At 36.9% G+C, this 20,330-nt stretch overlaps 4 protein-coding genes across 9 annotated transcripts in view; 3 read left to right on the top strand and 1 right to left on the bottom strand.

The window, feature by feature from the left end:
- Positions 1-19: 19 nt before the first annotated feature.
- Positions 20-7,068, top strand: LOC109042454 (centromere protein L). 2 transcript variants are annotated; one of them, XM_019059198.2, is made up of 6 exons: positions 20-135; positions 661-805; positions 2,256-2,455; positions 3,591-3,961; positions 5,057-5,213; positions 6,675-7,068. In XM_019059198.2, exons 2-6 carry the CDS (start codon positions 667-669, stop codon positions 6,756-6,758), a joined length of 951 nt encoding a protein of 316 aa, XP_018914743.2. In that variant the 5' UTR covers positions 20-135; positions 661-666; the 3' UTR covers positions 6,759-7,068. The 2 variants fall into 2 exon arrangements, with proteins under 2 accessions (XP_018914743.2, XP_018914744.2); XM_019059199.2 differs by having other exon boundaries at positions 61-211.
- On the bottom strand, positions 6,871-10,485 carry LOC109042455 (coiled-coil domain-containing protein 12). Its single transcript, XM_019059200.2, has 3 exons — positions 10,169-10,485; positions 8,678-8,816; positions 6,871-7,485 (listed from the first exon to the last, which is right to left on the bottom strand). The coding sequence occupies exons 1-3, from the start codon at positions 10,303-10,305 to the stop codon at positions 7,282-7,284; spliced, it is 480 nt and encodes a 159-aa protein (XP_018914745.1). The 5' UTR covers positions 10,306-10,485; the 3' UTR covers positions 6,871-7,281.
- Positions 10,486-10,643: 158 nt separating this feature from the next.
- Positions 10,644-14,719, top strand: LOC109042453 (uncharacterized). Of its 3 annotated transcripts, none has more exons than XM_019059196.2 (2): positions 10,644-10,779; positions 12,626-14,719. In XM_019059196.2, the coding sequence occupies exon 2, from the start codon at positions 12,642-12,644 to the stop codon at positions 14,649-14,651; it is 2,010 nt and encodes a 669-aa protein (XP_018914741.2). In that variant the 5' UTR covers positions 10,644-10,779; positions 12,626-12,641; the 3' UTR covers positions 14,652-14,719. The 3 variants fall into 3 exon arrangements, with proteins under 3 accessions (XP_018914741.2, XP_018914742.2, XP_018914740.2); XM_019059197.2 differs by having other exon boundaries at positions 10,644-10,783; XM_019059195.2 differs by having other exon boundaries at positions 10,644-11,012.
- A 4,278-nt stretch (positions 14,720-18,997) lies between these two features.
- nahoda (DOMON-like domain-containing protein nahoda) overlaps positions 18,998-20,330 on the top strand; it is a 227,680-nt gene continuing 226,347 nt past the window's right edge. For 2 of the 3 annotated variants that reach the window (XM_072301648.1, XM_072301646.1), the window contains exon 1: positions 18,999-19,219. The gene's annotated coding sequence lies outside the window, so the exon portion shown is untranslated. Of the gene's footprint in view, positions 19,220-20,330 lie in introns of all 3 variants that reach the window. The other variant, XM_072301647.1, reaches the window with a different exon arrangement.

Here is a 20,330-nt window from a genome sequence, read left to right as displayed (position 1 = left end):
GTGAGCGAATTGGCGGGCAAATTTGTAAACAATAACTGATTTGATAACATTCCGTGCTAGTTGCTAGTTGCTACTAACTAACTCAATGCTAAATTGCTAACTGCTGGAGGAACAGAAGGATAAAATTGAGCTGGCGTAAGTGATCAAGATTAGATCTGTTTTAGTGTGTACTTATCCAAAACAGTCGTAAAGTGACTTATTTTTATACATAGTAAGTGGCACTATTAACTTACGAATCTCACAGATTTAAAGCCTGTCCAAAGTTGTAAGTTCCCATCTGCACAACAACCTGATCGGGATCATACCCTTTGTTAAGCAATGAGACAAGGTTTAACCCTTTCGAACCCTTTATTGTATCTTGCAGCATTCAAAATGACATTATTACATTGATTTTCAAATATTGCAGCTGTAGAGTTGTTAGGGGACTTGAGTTACGCATCTTATGTTTTAAATTCATCAGTGTGGTGCGACTGTTCAATTCTTTTTTGAAACTTCTCCATCTAATTCTTTACAATTGGGTCCTTGTACTTATTCTCATCAAGTGCTTCAGATCAACCAGTCTTAAATTCATAATTATTTGAAACAGAGTGGTAAGTCTCCTTACGTTTGTTTCAAGAGAGTATGAACAAAGAATCATAACTGAATTCTCTCTGTTCCTAGCCGCCAATGTCACTCTGTCAAAGACGTTCTCTAAGACTCAGCCGGTCGACCATCAATGGCGAAGAAAATCTTTACCCTTATGTTCCTCCAACAAGTTTCTTCATCGAAGAAGACGATGAAGAAGAAACTGCTGGAAAATTATCAGGTATTTTTTCTCTCTACCGCACCTACTCTTATTTTTGAAGTACTATGGAACTCTTAAATAATCATGGAAATTATCAGGTATTTTTTCTCTCTACCGCACCTACTCTTATTTTTGAAGTACTATGGAACTCTTAAATAATCATGGAAAGCAGTTCACACTAGTACTATGGTCTTATTTCAGAAACTGTTCTTACTTGACATTATTAACTCAATTGGAAATGTCTCTGATGATTATAGTTCACGATGGGAAGATAACTAAGGCCATAATCCTAACTCAGAACATCATGAAAGGATGTTTCTTCTTTGTATAAAATATACAGCCATTTATTCAGACCATTGTATTTTGTCATTCGGCATTTCGCCTTCCGAATGTCTGAAATACCAGCAAAATCTGAGAACCCTCCTTTTTTTCCTTTTCTGTAAGGGCCTCCCCCATTTCATGTGACTGAATAAGTCTTGGGGTCAGGAAATTCATCTTCTGGTCACAAACTTTGCAGCGCATACTTGAGACACAGTTATTATTGAAATCCTGACTTGTAAGATTATGAACGAACACTCTCTTCCCCTTCTTTTTTACTATTCTGGGGGAATGAATGGAAGCCTCATGACCATAAAATTCCAATTCTTCACCCCCTCTCCACAAAGAAAAAAAGGAGCTGGTTGCATCTGGAGGGTTGTATACCCCATGATATAGGTCGGTACATTATGGTGTCGATATTGCAGCAAAATAATCACCTATGGCAGTGAAGTGTGGTTGTTAAAAAAGCGGACCTAAGAAATGCTCAAGGCGACAGAAATAGATTTCTGGCAAAAATCGGCTGGAATCTCGAGGAGAGAACGTATGAGGAATGAACTAGTCCGAGATATAATGGGTGTTGAGGGGACAATTGTGCACGATATCATGACCAATCAATTGCTTTGGTATGGTATGGGCATGTGCAGAGAAGGGCTGATACCAGGTTGTCGAAGGAAGTGGTGGAGTGGGTCCCCCCCAGTAGGCGACGGAGAGGGCGTCCAGCCAAACAGTGGGTAGAGGGCATCTGTGAAGAGATGGAGAGATGCCAGCTTCCGGAGGATCTCTACCATGACAGATTCCTGTGGCAGGTAGAGCGCTCTGCGACGCCTACCTGAAACGGCCATTCTCTATGCTCTGTCTCCACTCATAGATTCTCAGCTTTATGCAAATTAAAGTAAAAAAAATTAAGACTAAGTACATAGAGATGGTCTGAATCACCTTCGAGAGGATTTCCTCTTTGTGGAGTACATCAACTTGTTCTAAATATCTGGTGTGCAGCCTGTAACATAAGGTTATCATTTGAAGGGTAAGCTAATGTTCATTGAGAGGCTCTATCTAAAAATTAACTGCTTATATCTTGATTTGAACTGAAATAATGTTGCAAGGTTTTCCCTGTCATAAATCTTTCATTCTGTGATATTAATCTTTTTTTCAGACTTAATCAAAATCACCTGGAAACTTTACACTGTATCTCCCTTGTACAATCTTTCCCGTGATGAACCCTGTTTGAAGCATTATCAGAACTATATTTCAGAAGAGCTCCTTAAATTGAAAATCAAAGATTTACACTTTAAAGTAACACTTGAATCAGTTCCTGAATTAGCACCAACAGAGAATGACGAAGGAGCATTTAGGGTAAGTGATCGATACGTTTAAAGATACGTTAATCCATATGTTTACGTGTCTGAGACAGTGAAGAGCAGTTAAGTACTTACTTAATTTAACATATAAAGACTCATTATTAATAAAAGGCACCAGCGCCAAAATTTTGGAAATAAGTCAGTTGCGTTATTTACAGGATTGTATTTTGATGGCTTATAGATAAGCATAAAATAATAAGTTCCACTTAAATGCTTAGTCTCTACATTGAATACTATCAGAGATATTACCCTCTGAAAAACTCGGTGTATGACATCATTCACTGCGTCAGCATGCAATTGTAAAGTAACTAATGAATCAGTTTTGTTTAGGAGGGATTGAATTGACCTCTTTTTAGTCATTTTCCCCAATCTGAAGCTCAGTAAAAGTAATAAGCCTCATAAAATATCTCTCAAAAAATTCTCGAGAGAAAAAGAACAATTTGACAGCATTCAGTAGAAAAGAACCAACTCAATGCATTGTTTCCAAAATGGTGAAAATTCTTCTCTACCCTGAAAAAAACTGAAGGCACAAACAGTAATGAAACTCACAGAATTTGTTTTACTTTAAACAAGCAATATTTTTCAAACTTCGGGGCGTTTTCCAGTAAAAGGAAAAGTTACACACTTTTGGAAACAGTGTAATGGATTTGGTTTCATTCTAGTAGGTAGTAAACGCTGTCTAATCGTACTTACATAGATTTCAATGCATAAACTGTGTGTCTATCTCTTTTGGAGAAATATGTCTGAAAACAACTCCAAGAAGCACAAGTAATGCGTAATTATTCTCCTGCAAATAAGACGGGTGTACAAATAAAGTAGCCCGAAAATACGGTAACAAAAGAAAATTACTGAATTAATGAATGAAGCAAGGCTAAATACTCAAAAGCACTGTAATGTAGGATGTTTTGAGCTGTCTATTTTGCAGTTGCAATACCGAAACTTCACCCAAAAGTGAATTAGCTAGTCCAAAAGAGCCGCTTCTTATTTAACATCGAAATTTACGAGTATGCAAAAGTTGCATATTCTTATCTGTTTGAAGCACAAGGGCTTCTCTTTTGAAGAAATTTGTGAAGTTACACTCTACAGTTTTTAGAAAAGTTCCTTCTTTTAATTAATGTGTTTTTCCACAGCTTCAAATCCTATCTAAGAAGAAGAGGAAGGTGTCCACTTTTTATGAAGGCATATTCTTATCTTGGAGGAGCTCTGGCAAGCAAACCTCGTCGAATCAAGCATCCATTAACTTGCCCTTGCTACTATGTTCGGGTTCGGTTCCAAACATTCGCAAAGTTCACATTATTTTGGCAAGGTGTTTTGATTGTGTCTTCGAAAAATTTCAACTGGCTCAGTATGATCTAAAATGGTTAACATGTTTGGCTGTCAAATACTCTCCTTCAAAGACCAATCACCTGGACTTGATATACTTCATGCATCGTTCTTCCTGCAAAACTGCCACAGTGACGGCCCGATCAGACTTTGAGGCTCTTAGAACCATTTGGGATTGGTGAGTTCTTTTCCTCTCTTTGTAATGAATTATCAAAATACATAGTGACATTTATTTCAGGTTTATTATTTTTTGGAAGCTAAGTGTTCATGTCTTTGAAACCATGCATTCGGAGTCATCATGCATATTGAATCAATCTTTTTTTCGTAGGTGTTCGAAATTTCCTCTCAAAAAAACTTTCCAATTGTCCCCTTAGTTTCTGTTGATACTGTTCATGAAAATCCAAACCATCCATCCAATCTCTGTATCTGAAATTCAGCTCATGATAAGCCTTCAAAACTAACCTTTTTTACCACCTAATTAGAAGTCCTTAGGGTTATATTGGGGAGAGGGGAGGGACAACCCCCCCCCCTCCGATCTCTCGGAATTTTCAAAAGGCAAGGATATGTTTAGACTTCAAATTTGGATTTTGTACAAAAAAATAAATGCCCTCTGTTAACAACGTTTTTTTCATCTATATGACAATCTATGGACATTTCTGGGCAATTCTCAATTGACTGTCGTGAACTTTCCGATCAATGGAATTTTAAAAACTGAATAATTCCTAATATAACAGGCCATGGCCTTTCTCTTGAAATGCCACAGGGCCAATTTTAACATAAAATGATGGAACTCAGTCTTCTCCTTCAATTTTGGGGCTTTGGGATGCATAGGTCAAAAGTTTCAAACAGCAACCCACCATGTGTGATACATTGTCAGAAGCGTAGGTAAAAACGGAAGTTATTTAGAAAAGCTCGAAATCATCATCTATTGCTGTCTCAAAATGGCAGCGGAAAGGAGATGGAAGATGAGTACAATGGCCATTGAATGGCATGACTACTAATTCCGGTTTGACAAAAAGTGTGCACTTTTAGGTGCAAAACTTTTGCTCCTTAAAAATTTGTTGTCATTTTGTAGTTTGTAAGTGAACTCATCAATAGAATGATGATCTCAGTCAGAAGGTATTACTTAATGCCGTCTTTCAAGGAGAGCTGAAAGGCCCTTCTTCGTGAAGGTTCTTTAGGTACTTTTTCTGATTTTTAACACCTGTCCCTGAACATTAGTTTTTTTCGTGTAGTAAATTAAAAATTTTGGCTAATTCTAAATCATTTGCAGTATTTCTCAAGAAGACAGAATTACATATGAGGATGTCAACAAATTTATCGCAGGTGTTCATGAGCACTTTCTCAACACCTATCAAATAGATTTCAACAAGCTCAGCTGCAAGAGTATAGCAGCGTCTGGAAGTGTGGTGATCAATAATCAAGGCAAGGTGAGCTAACTTCAGAATATCAAGTGACTTGTTTCGCAGGCTGATTGTCGAAACTTAGGTCAGCATGATAAGACATCAAGAATCTATGTATTACACAGTAAAGACAGGAGTATGTTTCGTCTTATCAAGTTCCAACATAACAAAAAAAAATTTTAACCATCAGTCTGTAAGGAAGCAGTGGCAAACCTTAAAGTAAACTTTAACAAGGCAACGAATTGACAGAAGTAATAAATTTTAAATGCAAGGCATTCAAAACAAAACCGGTAAGGAGGACTTTCCTCTTTACATCGTATACTTAATTGGTAATATTCATCAGCCTTTTGAAACAATAAAATGTTCTATGCTTTTAAGTCAGTATTAATGATTATTTTGTTACCAAGAAACTAGTTAAAATCTCTAGTTGAAGCACTCGTGTCACGGTACCAAGACAGCATCATGTTGGCATTACAAATAGAAAATAACTTAAATAACAAAATACTCCAGCTGTTGAAATAGTCATGGTGAAGCAAGAACAAAAAGTCTAACTGTAAAACTTTCTGAGCGATCCTCTTGAAAGACAAAATTGCTAAATTTTAACTCATTTCATTCTAGGATACTCTCAATTTTTTTAAATTAAAACAAAAATTATTCTCTGGACTTAAGCGATTGAAGCATTAGCCATTAAAAAGTATAGAAAATGAGGCTGAAATCCTCATGAGGTATAGAACCTGAATGAACCATAGAAATCCTTTGCAGAAAGACTTAAATTAGACCTTGCATTTTAATTTTGAGTGGACTAAGCATCAAAGCTTATTAAAATTAAAAATACATATTTTTCCTTGGAAATTTCAAATTGTTTTTATTAGTTTGAATTGCAAGTCTTAAGATCATGAATATAACGAGAGGAATGAAACTATTCAGTGTACTGTGTGATAAACACCTGCTGAATATTTGCTCATTTCTCGAAAGGTATGCAGAGTGAACTGCAAGACAAGCAGAACGTCAACTTTTTCAAAATATTGAATAGCGGATGAATTTTCACTGTACTTGTGACAGTTTTCCGATATGACTGATGACTCCAAGCCATCCTGATTCATTGGTTACAATAGGATGTAATGAGTCCTTTCAAGTCAAAATTTGCCAATGCCCATTCATCTGACAAAATTCCAAGTTTTGTGTTTTTATTTCATTTTTTTAGGGTGTAAATAATCCATTAAGCATTGATTCAAAATGGTGGCCAATCAAAGTTTAGAAAATATTTCTTTCCTCCGTTTTCAATTTTGTAAAAACTTTCAGTTTTTGCTGAATTTTTTTTTTTTTTTTATTCTCCTCCAAAGTGTGTAACTTTCGATGAAGGTTGGTAAAAATCAAATCAATCAATTCTCAAATTTTCATAGAATTCTCAATTTTCAATCGCCATTAAAGTAAAAGAATAAACTTCCCAGGTATGTTTAACTGTAAAATTTCTTTTTACTTTTCTAGGTCAGAGTTCACTCCGTAAAAGTTATGGATTGTCTTTTGAAATACTTCAGCACTACTTATCACTCAAGAAGGCTGCTTCGATGAGAGCTGTAGATAATCCGTTCAAGGAATTCTATTCATGAGAGAAATTGTGTTATTTTGAGTATCGAGTATTGTGATCCTTAGGTACGAGTAAAATCAGCTGATAATAGTCAAATAAAAATTATTACAATACTTTATTCAAATTTTCACTATCAAGAAATTTATACAACAATGATGTAAATACAAACCTTATTGTACAGCTTTATTCTTAAAATTGAAGTTTCTACTTCAATTTTTAGTTTTAAGTTATTTTATACGTACATATTTACAATTTGTACAAATACGAATATACATACATCAAATTTTAAGAGAGTGGAATTCTTATTATTTCCTAAAATTCATGCATGTTTTAGTATAATCTCTGAGAATTATGTTTTTCAACTCCTGGTATAATTATCATAAAGGAAAGCAAATATCTGGCTTCCCTGTAATCGAGAGACATGTGTCATGCAAGCGCATACATATGTTGGTGCATGATTTTGCACACTAATAAATATATTAATATTTCACCTGAGAATGAAGAGCTTTAGTCATCATCAACATCTAATTTTTGGTTGACAGAAGCACCTAAATTAACTGCTGATGCCAGATCTGATTGTTCATTTTTCAGTCTGTCACGAATTAATTCTGCTATTGCTCGTTGAGTCCTTTTTTCCAACTTCTCCAACTTCTTCACAACATCCCTCTTCAAGTCCCAGTCCGGCTTTCGTGGAGCAAGGCTGCTTAGATTCTGAAAATAGAAGGATGGTTAATTAAAAAAACTTTTATGATTTTAGCTGAGTTATAAAGCATTGTTCCCAAAAAGTATTCCATTTCAAACTTTTAACACCAACATTGAAGAACTACGTTCCTCTTCCTTTATTTTGACCGTGCCCAATTAACAGGCTGTCTCAAAAGGACTTAGAACAACTGTGCCAAAATTTGGTTGGCTATATATGGTGGACCATGAATTGCGAAACTCTTTTGACAAAGAGCCGGGAAAATTATACTCTTAATTCAAGCTGTACACAAATTGAGATTTTCCAACGGCAGGCCTGAGCCATTCTTGGTTCCTTAATAATATTAACCATTAATCCGCAATTGAGTAACTGAGTCAACATTCTTGCCTCAATTTGCAGCCATCTGCAGACCTGGCAACAAAATTCAGGTCCTGAGCAACATTTTAACAACCCTAACAAAAAGAAAATACCACCATTGAATTACTGCCTTCAATTGGACGGAGTTAAACAGAAAGGAACCAAGCCACATCAGGATCGAACCGAGAAAAAGAGGTTTAAAGTTTGGCTCCTGCATAAGACTCAATGTAAAAAATAAACTTCAAGTTCAATTTCTGCAAAATTTGCTCTAACAAAAACTTTGAATTTTTGACGATAGATGGTAGAGCAGTGGTTGAGTTCAAAACCACTCATAACTCAATTTTTTTCAAATTGTGGGTTGGTTCCTTTCTGCTTAACTCAGTCCAATTCACATGCAGTTTGCATTGAATGTTTGTAAGTGAAATTGATTAGTAGCTAAACATTGTAAGCTACATAAAAATGAATAAAATTTTCAGACTGTGAGCCGTAACTCATCAATTTTAAGAGGGACAGAGAGCTGTGTTGTTGAAATTTTTTTATAGTGTCGCAAAAAAGGCTATTCAAAGCAGAAAGTTTTTAGTTGAAGGACAAAAAAGCACTCATTTCTAACTTACAAGGTAAATTTGGAAATGATCAACGTTTCATCCTTTTGTGCATGAAAACATGTTCTATAACGCTTGGTTATTGATCCCGTTTTATGGTTCACTGCCTATGATTTAATGGAGAAGGGAAAGGGAATGACAGTTTTTCACTTCAACATGTCCTCTCCAATGGAATTTTGGAGATTTACTGGTGCGGAGAAGCGTATAGGAAAATTATGGGAACTAAGAATATTCATATACTCACCAATTCTTCAATAACCACTTTCTTATCTCCAGCTTCTAGTAAATCCTTCACTTCTGAAACAACATCACCTGGTTTGGCAGCAGGGATAACATTTTCTTTTAGGGTTGTTTCATCCGGAACATAACTTCTAAATTTTGGCCTGGGTGAAGTAGAAAAGAAGAGGAAAAATTAAAATAGCTGATTCCTGCTAATGTACGGAATTGGAAGATCCTGTTTGTTAGCTTACTTACTTAGTTTTCACTTATTAAGTCAAGCCAAAACCCAATCCAATCTAATGTCTCTAGGCTTGAGGAGACAAAAGTTTTTCTTTGATCAACAGAAGTAATTTTCAAACCATAAAAAATGTTTTTACAAGGTTTCAGACTCTTTGCACAAATGCTCAGTGAGATATATACTGAAAACCAAGGTAAGTCAAGTGATATTTGAAAACAGCAGATATCAGAATTAGATATGAGCTCTTACAATTTTTTTCATGGTCATTTATTTTTCAATTAAGGTTCTTCTTGCCAATACTTACGTTCACTGCTGTAGAATGACCACATTCTGAATTTTTCTTTCTCATCAATAGAAGGTGAAATTAATTTCATTGTAATCTCAGAGAACTGATTTAATAGTTTATTAATTTTTTCGGTGGAGAATATCAGAGGTTAGACTTTAACTTAAACAGATTAAAGGGCACAGCATGAATTAAGTATTACTTAGTTCATTTCAATCATTTAACCTCCATTATTCAATCTCACAACTTCAGGGCATAAAACAACGTTTTTGGTATAATCAGCGGATGTTGTCTTATTGAAAGTTCTGTGAAACTCATTCCCTATTGCTTTAAACTTCTAAAAAAGATTGGCAAAAGATGATTTGTTCTGTCATGGATTTAAGACATAACCCTCTCCATCTGTTGCTTGGAGGCCTTGAAAAAGCACTTCCTACTTTTAAAAGTTTGAATGCGATTTCCTCTAAACTTAAAAACATAACATCTACTATCATTACAGATATATGACCTTGTCAAAAATTATTAAATGTCCAATAAAACAGATCAGCCAAAAATCTATGATTATTTCCCATTAAAGATTTAACTCTAAACACGGCAAGACAATATGCATCGAGGTAAAGAATGGCTGGCAACGATGCAGCAGTTTGCGTTTTGATTCCAGTATTAATTAGAAGTTGAAAATTTAAAAAATGCTATGACAGCACTTAATGAAATACTGGAGATAGAAAGGTTTCATCTACTTATATTATCCGATTCCATTGTTGGAAAAATGTGATGGACGCATTAGTGTGTCAAAATTATATACTCGAATGATTCGCTGAATATCAATGTTTGTCAACATTGAAATTACCAGACCGCGTATCTCGGTTGAAAACTATGGAGTGGAGATTATTGAACGCTGCGAACGAGATGCATCGTCTGATAGTTATTCCGTTATTATTGTTTGTGTGATGATAGTACTAAATGGCTGCATCTAAACTTAGATTAGATAGACTTACTTGGGCAATACATGTTCACTGCTCTCTTTGACGTCCTCTTTTCCTTCAGTGGCTTTTCTTTTCAATGCTTTAAGTCTTTCTTTCCTTTTGAAAGCTTCATCCTCCAATGTACCAATTTTGTCTTCGGTTGAGGCCATGACACAATCGGAACACAGAGCAGGATTGAGGTGCGGATATACCTAAGAGAAAAAAATGCAATCCAATTTTTGACTTCCTAATCAAAGGAGAGGAATTTTACTTCAACAAGGTGAGTGAGAAAGTAAAAAATTAAAAAAAAGTCTTAGAAATTAGAAAATCTATCATGTTTACACTTTGAGGTTAGGGTTCTCTAATTTGATGTATGATGGATGGTGCGTATTTGGTATAACGATGAGTAATGTTGCTAAATTGCATTTTTTTAAATATAAAAAAAATGCTAAAAACTCAAAAACCCTTATTATTATTACCGGCTACGCAACACTGCAATTTGCGCGGGATTTATTCGTAAACAAAAACAAACCAGAACTTAAGAAATTCAAATTCCTTAAATCATAAATGAACATGTGCTTTTAAATTTAATGTGTCATCAGTTGGTACTGGATGATAAGTTTTTGATTAATATTTCCAGTAATGTAAGTGAGTACATAAAGCATTATTTTATCTTACTAATTATGAAATTTTCACTTTCTGTGAATCTTCCCGTCGAACTTTTTGATACCTACTGCAGAGGTTTAATGGCTTCAACACCAAACAGGTCAATTGCTTACTTTTTTAATTTGACATCATGAGTGCCCAATGTAATACGTGAAAGAATCATGAAGACTACAAATGGATTTGAACATTTTGGCGATGGAGCCCTACTCAGGTAATGTAATCATGTTATCAACGGACTGTTAGGCGCTGGCACTGGCACCTGACATTTGCTACTGGTCAGAGTTGGCCGTGTATAATTCGACAATTACTAAAATTGGTGTAGCAACACTGACTACACGCTTGGTCCCTAGAATTCTCCACGTGATAAGATAGATCAATTGTCAAATTATTCATCCAGTTGACGATTGATGGGACGTTGCCGATTGACCAAATAATTTCTGTAAATTTTTTTCCCGAACTGAGCTACTGGTACTATCTATGTACCCAAATTAGAAACCTCCTCAGAGTTTTGAACTGGCGTCTATGTGGAGTGTCTATCCTGTCCATGTGGCAATTTTAACCAGACCTAGAGAAGTATTTTTCTAAGTTCTTTCGTAAAGCTGAGGGTCTTATAGCGTTTGGGAAAAATAATTTTAATGTCACTGGAAAATCACTTGTTAAAATCCATCTTGCCGTCTTCATGTCTTGCAATTTGTGGAGACTGTTTGTCACAAGAATCATGCACAAAACAAATTCTTTCCTCAGAAACCAAGTTAACTTAAGTACTTAGTTGAAAAGATAACAGACGGTAACCAAATAACTAAGACCTCACAATTCGCATTTTGCAGTAAGCACTCAATCATCATGAGATCAGACTCCGAACTTCTCTAAATTTAAGTCAAACTTCTATCTGGTATCAAATTGTTTTCAAAAGCCTGACAGAATGTCGTGGATCTTCATGATGGCTGTAAAATCTGTTCATCAGATTTTTCTGGAGAATTTTCAGTGAAGGGGCTCCTACTCATGTGCATCATATGAAACATGTTGCCGAAATAATTTCAAGAGTCCAAATCTTTGTTGTCATATTCGTAAATCTCTCAAAAATGGAGTTAAGTTTTGAAAGATTCTAGAGCTAATTGTAGTTTCCACACCATAAATATGTCATGTTCACTCAGATTATTCACCATTTAATAACTGTCATTTACTGATCCTCTGTTCATAAACCTCCCCTATTAGTGAGGCTTAGTGACAGAATCAATTTTTATTTTGCTCTGTTACTGATTGTCAGTCTTGCCCTGGATTACTAATAATGTGCCCGATCGTTCCCACTGAGTAGATGAAGTCGTTCCAAGTATAAGTTGACATTTTTTCCTTGTTTTCAGGCATAAATCTATGTAAATCATACAAGCAGTATTAGAATTGGACGTATTTCTACCAAACAGACCTATGTGGAGGTGAGAAATATGGGGTGTGCTCGATAGTTCTCTGGCCATAAGAGTGAATGAGAATAATAAAGCGCCAATGACGTCAGCGGCAATGATCGAGCCCCAGGACGAGGGCGCGGTCTTCGTCGGAGGGCATTAACTCATGAGCCCTGTCCACAAGGCTCTCTTGCCATGCCCGCGGCTCATGAGTTCCGCATTCAGTTGCACATAGGTCTGTTTGATAGAATGCAATATCCCGCTTTTCCAATTCTTCAAAAGGAATCACGCCCACTTTTACATAGCTTCTTATGCAGCTTCCACGAGCACACCCCATATTTCTAACCTGCACATAGGTCTGTTTGGTAGAAATACGTCCAATTCTTCTTCTGCCCCTAATACCTTGATATTGTTTTGATTTTAGGTAGCAATTCTACATCATGGATGTTGAAATACCCAATACTAGTAATGGTGCTGAAGGAGAAGTTATACTTTCACAAGCGGTCGAAGAATTATCTCAAGAATATGGGGAAAGTACATTCTGTGAAAAATGTCCGTTCGATCAACATTACTTTCCATATCGCTGCGTCCCCTTATCCAATCTTGAAGGTCATTTGAGGATTGCAGACTATCCATTCTTCGGATTTATACTTCAAACAGAGGATACAGATTATTTTTTAATCCTGCAAAATCGAATGAATATAATTGCATCATTTTTAATGGGGGTCAACAACAAAGTCCGAATCAAAAATGGTCTATGGATCACTGAGCATTATCAAGCTCTCAACAAAAGATTTTATCCAGAAACTTTTCAGTTGGAATTTCTGGAGGTGGCTGAAAATATAGACATTGTTGAAGAAAACGATGTCATCAGTACTATTTGTTCAACTAGTCCTGGAAATAGTGCCGCACTGAACAAAATTAGTGATGAGTATCGCTCTCAGGCATTTCTTGTTCTACATGTCTCAAATGTTTTGAGCATAGGTGATATAACTGTTTGTCTTTTGTTCATCAAACTTTTAGAAAGCACTAGTGAGGACGTATGGCTCATCTTACAAAACAAAACGTGTAGCTGGTCAGTCACACTACTCCCTGGATACAAATACGAATTACTTATTCCTAATTCATTCCCAAAAGATATTTTATCAAAACATAAGCAGTCCTTGAAAGAAATTCTCCCACTTCAGTTTCATGGAAGTTTTGAAACAATATTTCACCATCCAGAATTGTTTTCAACGATGAATGCTTGTTATGTTCCTGGAGGTAGTAAATTAAAAGTCCTCCCTCCTTCTGTAACGTCCTTAACCCTTAATGCTCTTAGTGTACGGGAAGCATCTTCTGAAAATGCTGATCTTATTTCAATGTACGGACGAGTCACAAAAGTCAATCACATCATGCGTCAGTGGTCACAATGTTGCCCGATGTGCAGCAAGGCCAATGCTGAAGACTCTGATGATATTCCTCTCCAAAGTAGTCAGAAACAGGGATTGAATATTAATTCTTTTAGAGCTGAGCCAAAAATACCTTCAGAAGGTATCATACTTTCTGAAAGTGAAACACTGCCAGTGAAAAATGATAGAAGAACTTTCGGTGTACTAGGCAGTCTGGTAAAAAAACTGACCGTCAGAGGTCTTCAAGGGGATAGTGAAACTATTGTATTTTTAAGGGATCACTCTTTTTATACTGGGTTTGAGAAAGTTGATTTCAGGAGTGGTTTATTACATGATGGTGGTATTTTACCAAACACAATTGTCTGTTTTGAAAGCCTTGTCAAGAAAACTCCTTTAAAAGGAAAACCATATTTTTTAACAACACCTCTAACCAAAATATTTATTCTAGGCCGAGTACTAGATGATGCAGAGATTGAAGTTTCTTGGTCTTCCTATGGCCCCCCAATTAAAATTGATGAGTGGACTCAAGGAAAAGTTTTTTGGTTTGCCCTAGACTTTCCTGATTTAGTTTATGTGAAAATTACTGCTATCTGTGATACTTGTGAAGGTCAACTCAATGATAATTTGTGTCCTAGTTTTTGTCAAACTTTAAGTAGTAAAATAGACGCAACAGCAATCCTAATGGTAGATCATGTAACAATGCCACCTTTCAAATTAATAATGAAGAACAGTCATGTAAAGACTTTCTTAGGAGCTGATGACACAATGTGGGACTGGTTTCATACAGCTGCCAGGAGGTCCCCTTTAATATATCGACGTGAATCATTAGAAGAAATGGATCACTCTGTAGAGGGAGAGTTCCCAGCTTTGTTTAAATTTTATTGTGATCTCTTTCGTCCGAAGAAAATGTGGCATGTTTGTGTTAAAATAATGCCTCAAAAGTCTGAAGATGCAAAAAATAATTTGTTTACAGTATTTTGTCTAGAAATGCTCCCTGTGGATCCAGCCCGAACAGCAAAATTTGCCTATAATTTAGAAGCATTAGAAAATTCTAACTGAAACATCACTCTAAATGTATTTGTTAACCATCCTGAATTCATGTTAATAATATAAGATTTAAAATATCACATTCCTGTGTTAATTTTCTCTTCTCAATGTTATTGAAAGTGAAATTAGAAAAAATGTACAGCTCAATCAGGTAGGTAGGCACAGACAATTAAAGTTTTCACCTCTGCGCACGGATTCTTTAATTCCTGAAGAAAGCCATTGCTGGTAGGTGAAATGAGATAATTTTGAAGAGACAATTATGATTGTTTCCAATGATTTATTTATTTTTTCAAGAAGTTAAGACATTTTTCTTGCCTCAGATTAAGATGCTAAAAAGTTTCGGTAATTTCACTGTACTCGTTTGCTCACCACTCCATATATATGGATGGAACGAAATTCAAATAAACCTTTTTGTAAATTAGTGGGTGTTATTTTTAAGGGCATTAGCGCAGCTAGAACAATTTTGTGGGGAAAGCATGGCCTCACAGAGATCTAAGGGTTTCAAGTGGTCATAAATTTATTAAAAAACAACTTTTTGAGGGGTATGTCATGTAATTGCTCTCAAAAGCAACACAGTTAAATTAGAGAAGATATACATAGAGACCAAGAAATACCTGCTACCACGTGTAAAATAAGTTTGAAAATTTTGAAATTTTAGATCCTGTGTAATTTTTTACCTGAGTAATATGAATGGAGCTTGTTTTATAAGGGAAGGTTTGTTACTGATACCAAATTCTTACAAACGCAAATTTTTAAAAATGAGACTTTTAATAATCAAATATACATAAATTGTGAGGAGGTACGTTTTCATGAGGAGGGAAAGGAGGCCATATGTAGAGCGTAGTGAAGAAATTTGAATTTTTTGGAATTGAAGTTAGGTAAAAAAAATCATCCAAAAACGATTATTTAAGATTGAACAAGAAAAGATTTGACCCAAGATCCAATCCTCAAATCTCAGAAAATAATTTTATCAACATTATCTGAAACAATCTTTGTACCTATTGCCAACATGCGTATCCATGAGAATGAGTAAAATGTGAGGGAGAAGCCCCCCCCCCCCCCCCCCCCCCTATCCATCTTCGCTTGATCGCAATAGCCAGAAGATCTATTCCTCTTCTGATACTAAAGAAAAATAAAATTTAAGACTTTTTAATGAACTCATACTGTTTAACTGCACCGCTCATAAAAAAAATTGCGAACCTGAATTTTTTTTCTGTTGGCAACGATCCGTTGAAATTGCTCTCTAAGTATGTAATTGTTACTTTAAAAATTGTATAAGCAACGAAACTAGGCCTCTTAAGGTGTTATGCCATTATCGTTGAGACTCAGTGACTGAGATAGTGCCTCTGATCCAGGCAAATTTTCAAAATGAGAAAACTTGAAACGCTAAAAAATATGTATGATCAAAATAATAATTTGGTTTTGAGGTGGATGATGATTACGCACATAGAGTTCATCGTACGTAATGCAACACTTTAGTTTAAAAGCACCTTTTCGAACTGCCTTGTGTGCGTGCGGTATCATCATGGAATGAAGGCGAATTTTATTTCACGCCAGCCCGAATGGTGACCCGGCCAAGATCCCCATCTCTGATCTCTACACCGCACCTCTGCACTATGGCAAGTTTAGCTATCAGAGCACACTTTCTCCGGGGAGGGGGGGGGGGGGGGGAGTCAAAACCTGTGGACCTCGATATCTCTTGGACGGAGAAAGGTATCAAGGTCCTGGACGAAAAATTCTAAAGGTCAAAATCCCGAAATTTCCAAAACGTTTCGAAAACATTTTCAAGTCAACATCATGTGCTTTTTTCAGTTTTTCATTCGAGAAATTCGTCTTTTTTTTTTTTTTTTTTGCATCCAACGAGTGGTCCATTAAGCTGGAGAACCAAGCGATTCCGGAGTTATGAGCACTTGAAGTTTCCGCTCAACGCGCGCCGACCGATTTTCATGCACCAAAAAGCCGAATTTGGGTGTTATCAGATCAAATTAAATGTTCAAGCCGTGCAAAGTACAGTTTCAGGGATTCTTGAGTTCAAAATTTACAGATACTTCCAAAAAATTCACTTTTTTAAAATTACAGTTTAGGATTGCCCACCAAGCACCGACTGGCCGCTCGGTGGGCCCCTATCCCTATAGTAGCGCTCCGAAGCTGCAATTTTGTCTTTGCCAGACTTTTTCCATCAATATTCAACGGGATGGAGGTGGACTGGCGTGTAAGAAAACTTCGCAGGCCTGGGTTTAGGTGCCCTCAGTGACCACTAAAGTTTTAGCAACTCCTCCACTTCAGTCGCGCTTTATATTAAGTGCCTACCAAGGCACCATTTAACTTTAATTTCTTGAGACTTGTTGCATAGGACAACGCAAACGAACGTCATTGAGGACTCGGACAGCCAGTCCAGTCCGCCTTCATTTTTTTGAATATGCAAAACAGACATCTATCGAGCACGAAAAGTTGCATTCGGGGGTTACTTACGTGCACAACCGTCACGCTGCGTCTTTTAAGTAGTTATCAGCTTATCATTCCAATTTAAGCGCATACTTTCCGCGCATTTCCCTGGTCTTAAGTCCAACTACGGTAAACGGAATAAAATTGTATTTTATTTTCTTCCCTGTTTTATGCATGATAAGCAATTAGTGCAGTAACTTCCACGTATGCGTTATACTCATATTTTTTTTCCGGAAAATACTTCAAAAAGGAAATTAAAATATCCTGATAGGCAGAGCCAGCTTAAAAATCACCAGGTGACTTCTTTCATGCTTAATGCCAGGTTCAATTTGTAGACAATACAAGTAAGTCCTCGGATGAGTGTTTATTGCTGCACATGGAGTATGTGCTCTGGCCTACCTCGAAATTGAAGGCGAAATGACGATGTTCGTACCTTTCATGCTCTCCGGTGTCGAATCTGATTCCACCGGATTCAGTAAGAAAAATTCACCGGATATCAACTTTTTGTGCAGGCTGCAGGATCGCCCACGATCAAAACAAGTGAATCGTCATGCGTATGTGTCACTTTTGCTTCAACAATCTTCAAAACTTGGGATTACGGATTGTGTTGGTAGAATGGGAAGTTCGGGATGGCGAATTTTTTGAATAAATCGATTTCGGAGAATCTGCTTTATTTTCAGTAAAAATCTACTCGATCGGATGATAAAAATTGATTTCGGAAAAAAAACCGATTTTAAAATATTTAAAAATCCACGTTCGGCACCGAAAACGCGGCTGCTACAACTAAAACTGAACTTGAAATCGACCTCAGATTTAAAAAAATGCCGTATGTGACACATAAACGTGGGAAATTTCGATTTTTTTCATTATTTTGATTTCGGTCAATGAATCGATTCCGATGCTTAATCAACCCCGAAAAATCGATTCGATTCGATCGATTTTTTGCGCAAAAAAATCTATCAAGAATCGCTATTCCTATGCATGGGGTGCGGATTTTTTTTGGAAAAAATAGTTTTCTCCTGAAAATCGATTAAAACCGTATTGATTTAAATGTAAAACTCGATTTTTTCAAATATCGATTAGAAAAAATTGTTATCTTCAGCCTTTTCCAGTGATGCCAAATTCATTGAATTTGGACAGGGGAAATTGGCTCATTTCGCGGGAAAATCGTATGATCTTTGAAACTGACGTATTTATAGGGGTCCGAAACCGGCCCTTAAAATTAGTTTGAAGTAATTTCTACGATTTTTACTTAAAAGTGGCTAAAATTTGGCAAATTTTCCCGTTTTATGTTTTTCTTTACGATAATTTGAACCGGAGTTATAGGTTTTTGAAAATAGGTCAAATTCAGGGGCGTAGCTAGGAAATTTCTCTGGGGGGGGGGGGGCATGGGACCACCTCTCGTGGTGAAGAGAGCGGGGGGAGGGTGAGGAATGAAGGATCCCGTTTTTCTGGGGGGGGGGGGGCACGAGATTTCTGGGGGGCCAGGCCCCCCAAGACCCCCCTAGCTACGCCCATGGTCAAATTTGACCTATCATAACTCGGTCAAAAATTAAGATATTGATCTGCGGTTTGCGCCCTTAGTTTTTAATCTGCTTTCAAATGGTTTATCACAAGATAGGGGTTACCATTTGAAAAAAAAGTTGCCCCCCCCCTCCAGGGAGGGGTAAAAATTTTGACCTCCCTTAAAGATGGTCCTCTATGAGTTAGTAACATCCCCAAGGTTTCGTTTTCCTATCTCTAACCGTTTAAAAGTTAGAGGTAGGGGAGGGGGGGGGAGCGGGACTTTTGGAACACCCTGTATAGGTAATCTTGGTGCTGCAAGTCGCAGCTTCCAACGGGCAAGCAAGGAGGAGGAGGGGGCTGAGAGGAGTAGAAGAGACTCTCTCCGCTTCACCTGCGTCGGCCGAGGCCGCATTGTGTTGTTTTCTTCTCTCGGGCCGGGCCGTCAGTTTACGTTGGTCGTTCCTCCATCGCGTCCGTGGAGTTCGTGCGCGGCTGTGATCTTCAAAACTTTGTTTCTTCATTCAAATTGTTGTGTGATATCTGTGTGTGGTGTTGTTTGTTTCTCCAGCAACTGCAGTTTTATCACCCGGAGTACCTCCACTCTCTACCAGTGAAATTTACTTTTTATGGTAAGCGTTTGTTTACTCTGGATCACGTTATCACCACCTTTGCATTTGCACCTTGTGCTGACACCTGTTGCTTGCATGCACTTATTTGCTCTATAACCACAATTTGACCTTACTGGCGCAACATCGGGAAATGAGTTACTAAAGTTTTACCCTTAATTAACCCTGGAGTGGTTCTTTGATCAAAACTTTTACTCAGGGACGCCTGATATGGTGTTCAAATTCCTAACCTCTTCCTACCAGGTAGTAACAGATATCAGCTAAAGCTACATGATATGAAGATGGATATTTATTGTTTATATATCTCTAGAGTTTTATGATTTTCACAATTATGCCAAGTCTGCTCCTTACAGAAAGCACTTCGGGTCCCTCAAAAGTTATTATTGAGTCCACCGAGCAGAACTGCTGAACGTAAACTTACCATTCCTTCGGGCACACTGTCAGCATCATGAGCTTCTTGGCATTTGAATTGTGATTTCTCATTAGTCTAACTTCAAGATTTGTCAACTCTTGATGTATTTGAGACTCTGAGACTTCATCCCAAGCTCTTATGATAAAATGTTAGCATCTTTCTCATGAGAAATCATGCCGCATCTCGATCTTGATGATCACAAGTTCCAACTAGGCAATTTTCAATCTGAAGCCCCAGCTCATTATTTCATAAGTTATCCTGACTGGATGGATTTCAGAGTCTCTCTGAATATCTCAGTGCAATTTTGTGACAGTGTCACTCAGGTACCATAGTTAAGTATAAACTCTTGAGTGGTACAGTTTGAACTGTACGGTCCGGAACCGATGAATGTGATTAGCGATCCCAGAGGCAACACGTGTAAAGCCAATTTCTTAAAGGTTCTATTCACTTTCAATCAATGAATCAAAATTCCTAGGGATGATGAAAGTTCTTTGGTGCTAAAATCGGTCGGAAACTCCCCTCTTGTGTCTCCTTAATCATTTTCAGACTCCACAAAAACGAGGGAAGTATAAAGTTAAGTCATAAAATTTCTGAGAAAAAAAAAACCTTTTCTGCCCCCTCTCCTCCTTTCTTTAAGTTACCTAGAAGGAATTTTTGAAGGAAGTAATGATTATTTTTCCTTGAAATTTTCAGACACATCAA

Source organism: Bemisia tabaci, chromosome 6 (assembly GCF_918797505.1).
Source record: "Bemisia tabaci chromosome 6, PGI_BMITA_v3".
Taxonomy (NCBI): domain Eukaryota; kingdom Metazoa; phylum Arthropoda; class Insecta; order Hemiptera; family Aleyrodidae; genus Bemisia; species Bemisia tabaci.
This window is presented reverse-complemented; position numbering and strand designations above follow the sequence as displayed.

What these genes read in the sequence shown, in the direction of transcription:
- LOC109042454 (XM_019059198.2), top strand. Translation starts at nt 667, where the DNA reads ATGTCACTCTGTCAAAGACGTTCTCTAAGACTCAGCCGGTCGACCATC. An exon ending in AACTGCTGGAAAATTATCAG is followed by an intron (nt 806 to 2,255) that starts GTATTTTTTCTC and finishes TCTTTTTTTCAG; the next exon opens with ACTTAATCAAAATCACCTGG. An exon ending in CTTAGAACCATTTGGGATTG is followed by an intron (nt 3,962 to 5,056) that starts GTGAGTTCTTTT and finishes AATCATTTGCAG; the next exon opens with TATTTCTCAAGAAGACAGAA.
- LOC109042455 (XM_019059200.2), bottom strand. Translation starts at nt 10,305, where the DNA reads ATGGCCTCAACCGAAGACAAAATTGGTACATTGGAGGATGAAGCTTTC. An exon ending in AGTGAACATGTATTGCCCAA is followed by an intron (nt 8,817 to 10,168) that starts GTAAGTCTATCT and finishes TACTTCACCCAG; the next exon opens with GCCAAAATTTAGAAGTTATG. An exon ending in AAGTGGTTATTGAAGAATTG is followed by an intron (nt 7,486 to 8,677) that starts GTGAGTATATGA and finishes TTCTATTTTCAG; the next exon opens with AATCTAAGCAGCCTTGCTCC.
- LOC109042453 (XM_019059196.2), top strand. Translation starts at nt 12,642, where the DNA reads ATGGATGTTGAAATACCCAATACTAGTAATGGTGCTGAAGGAGAAGTT.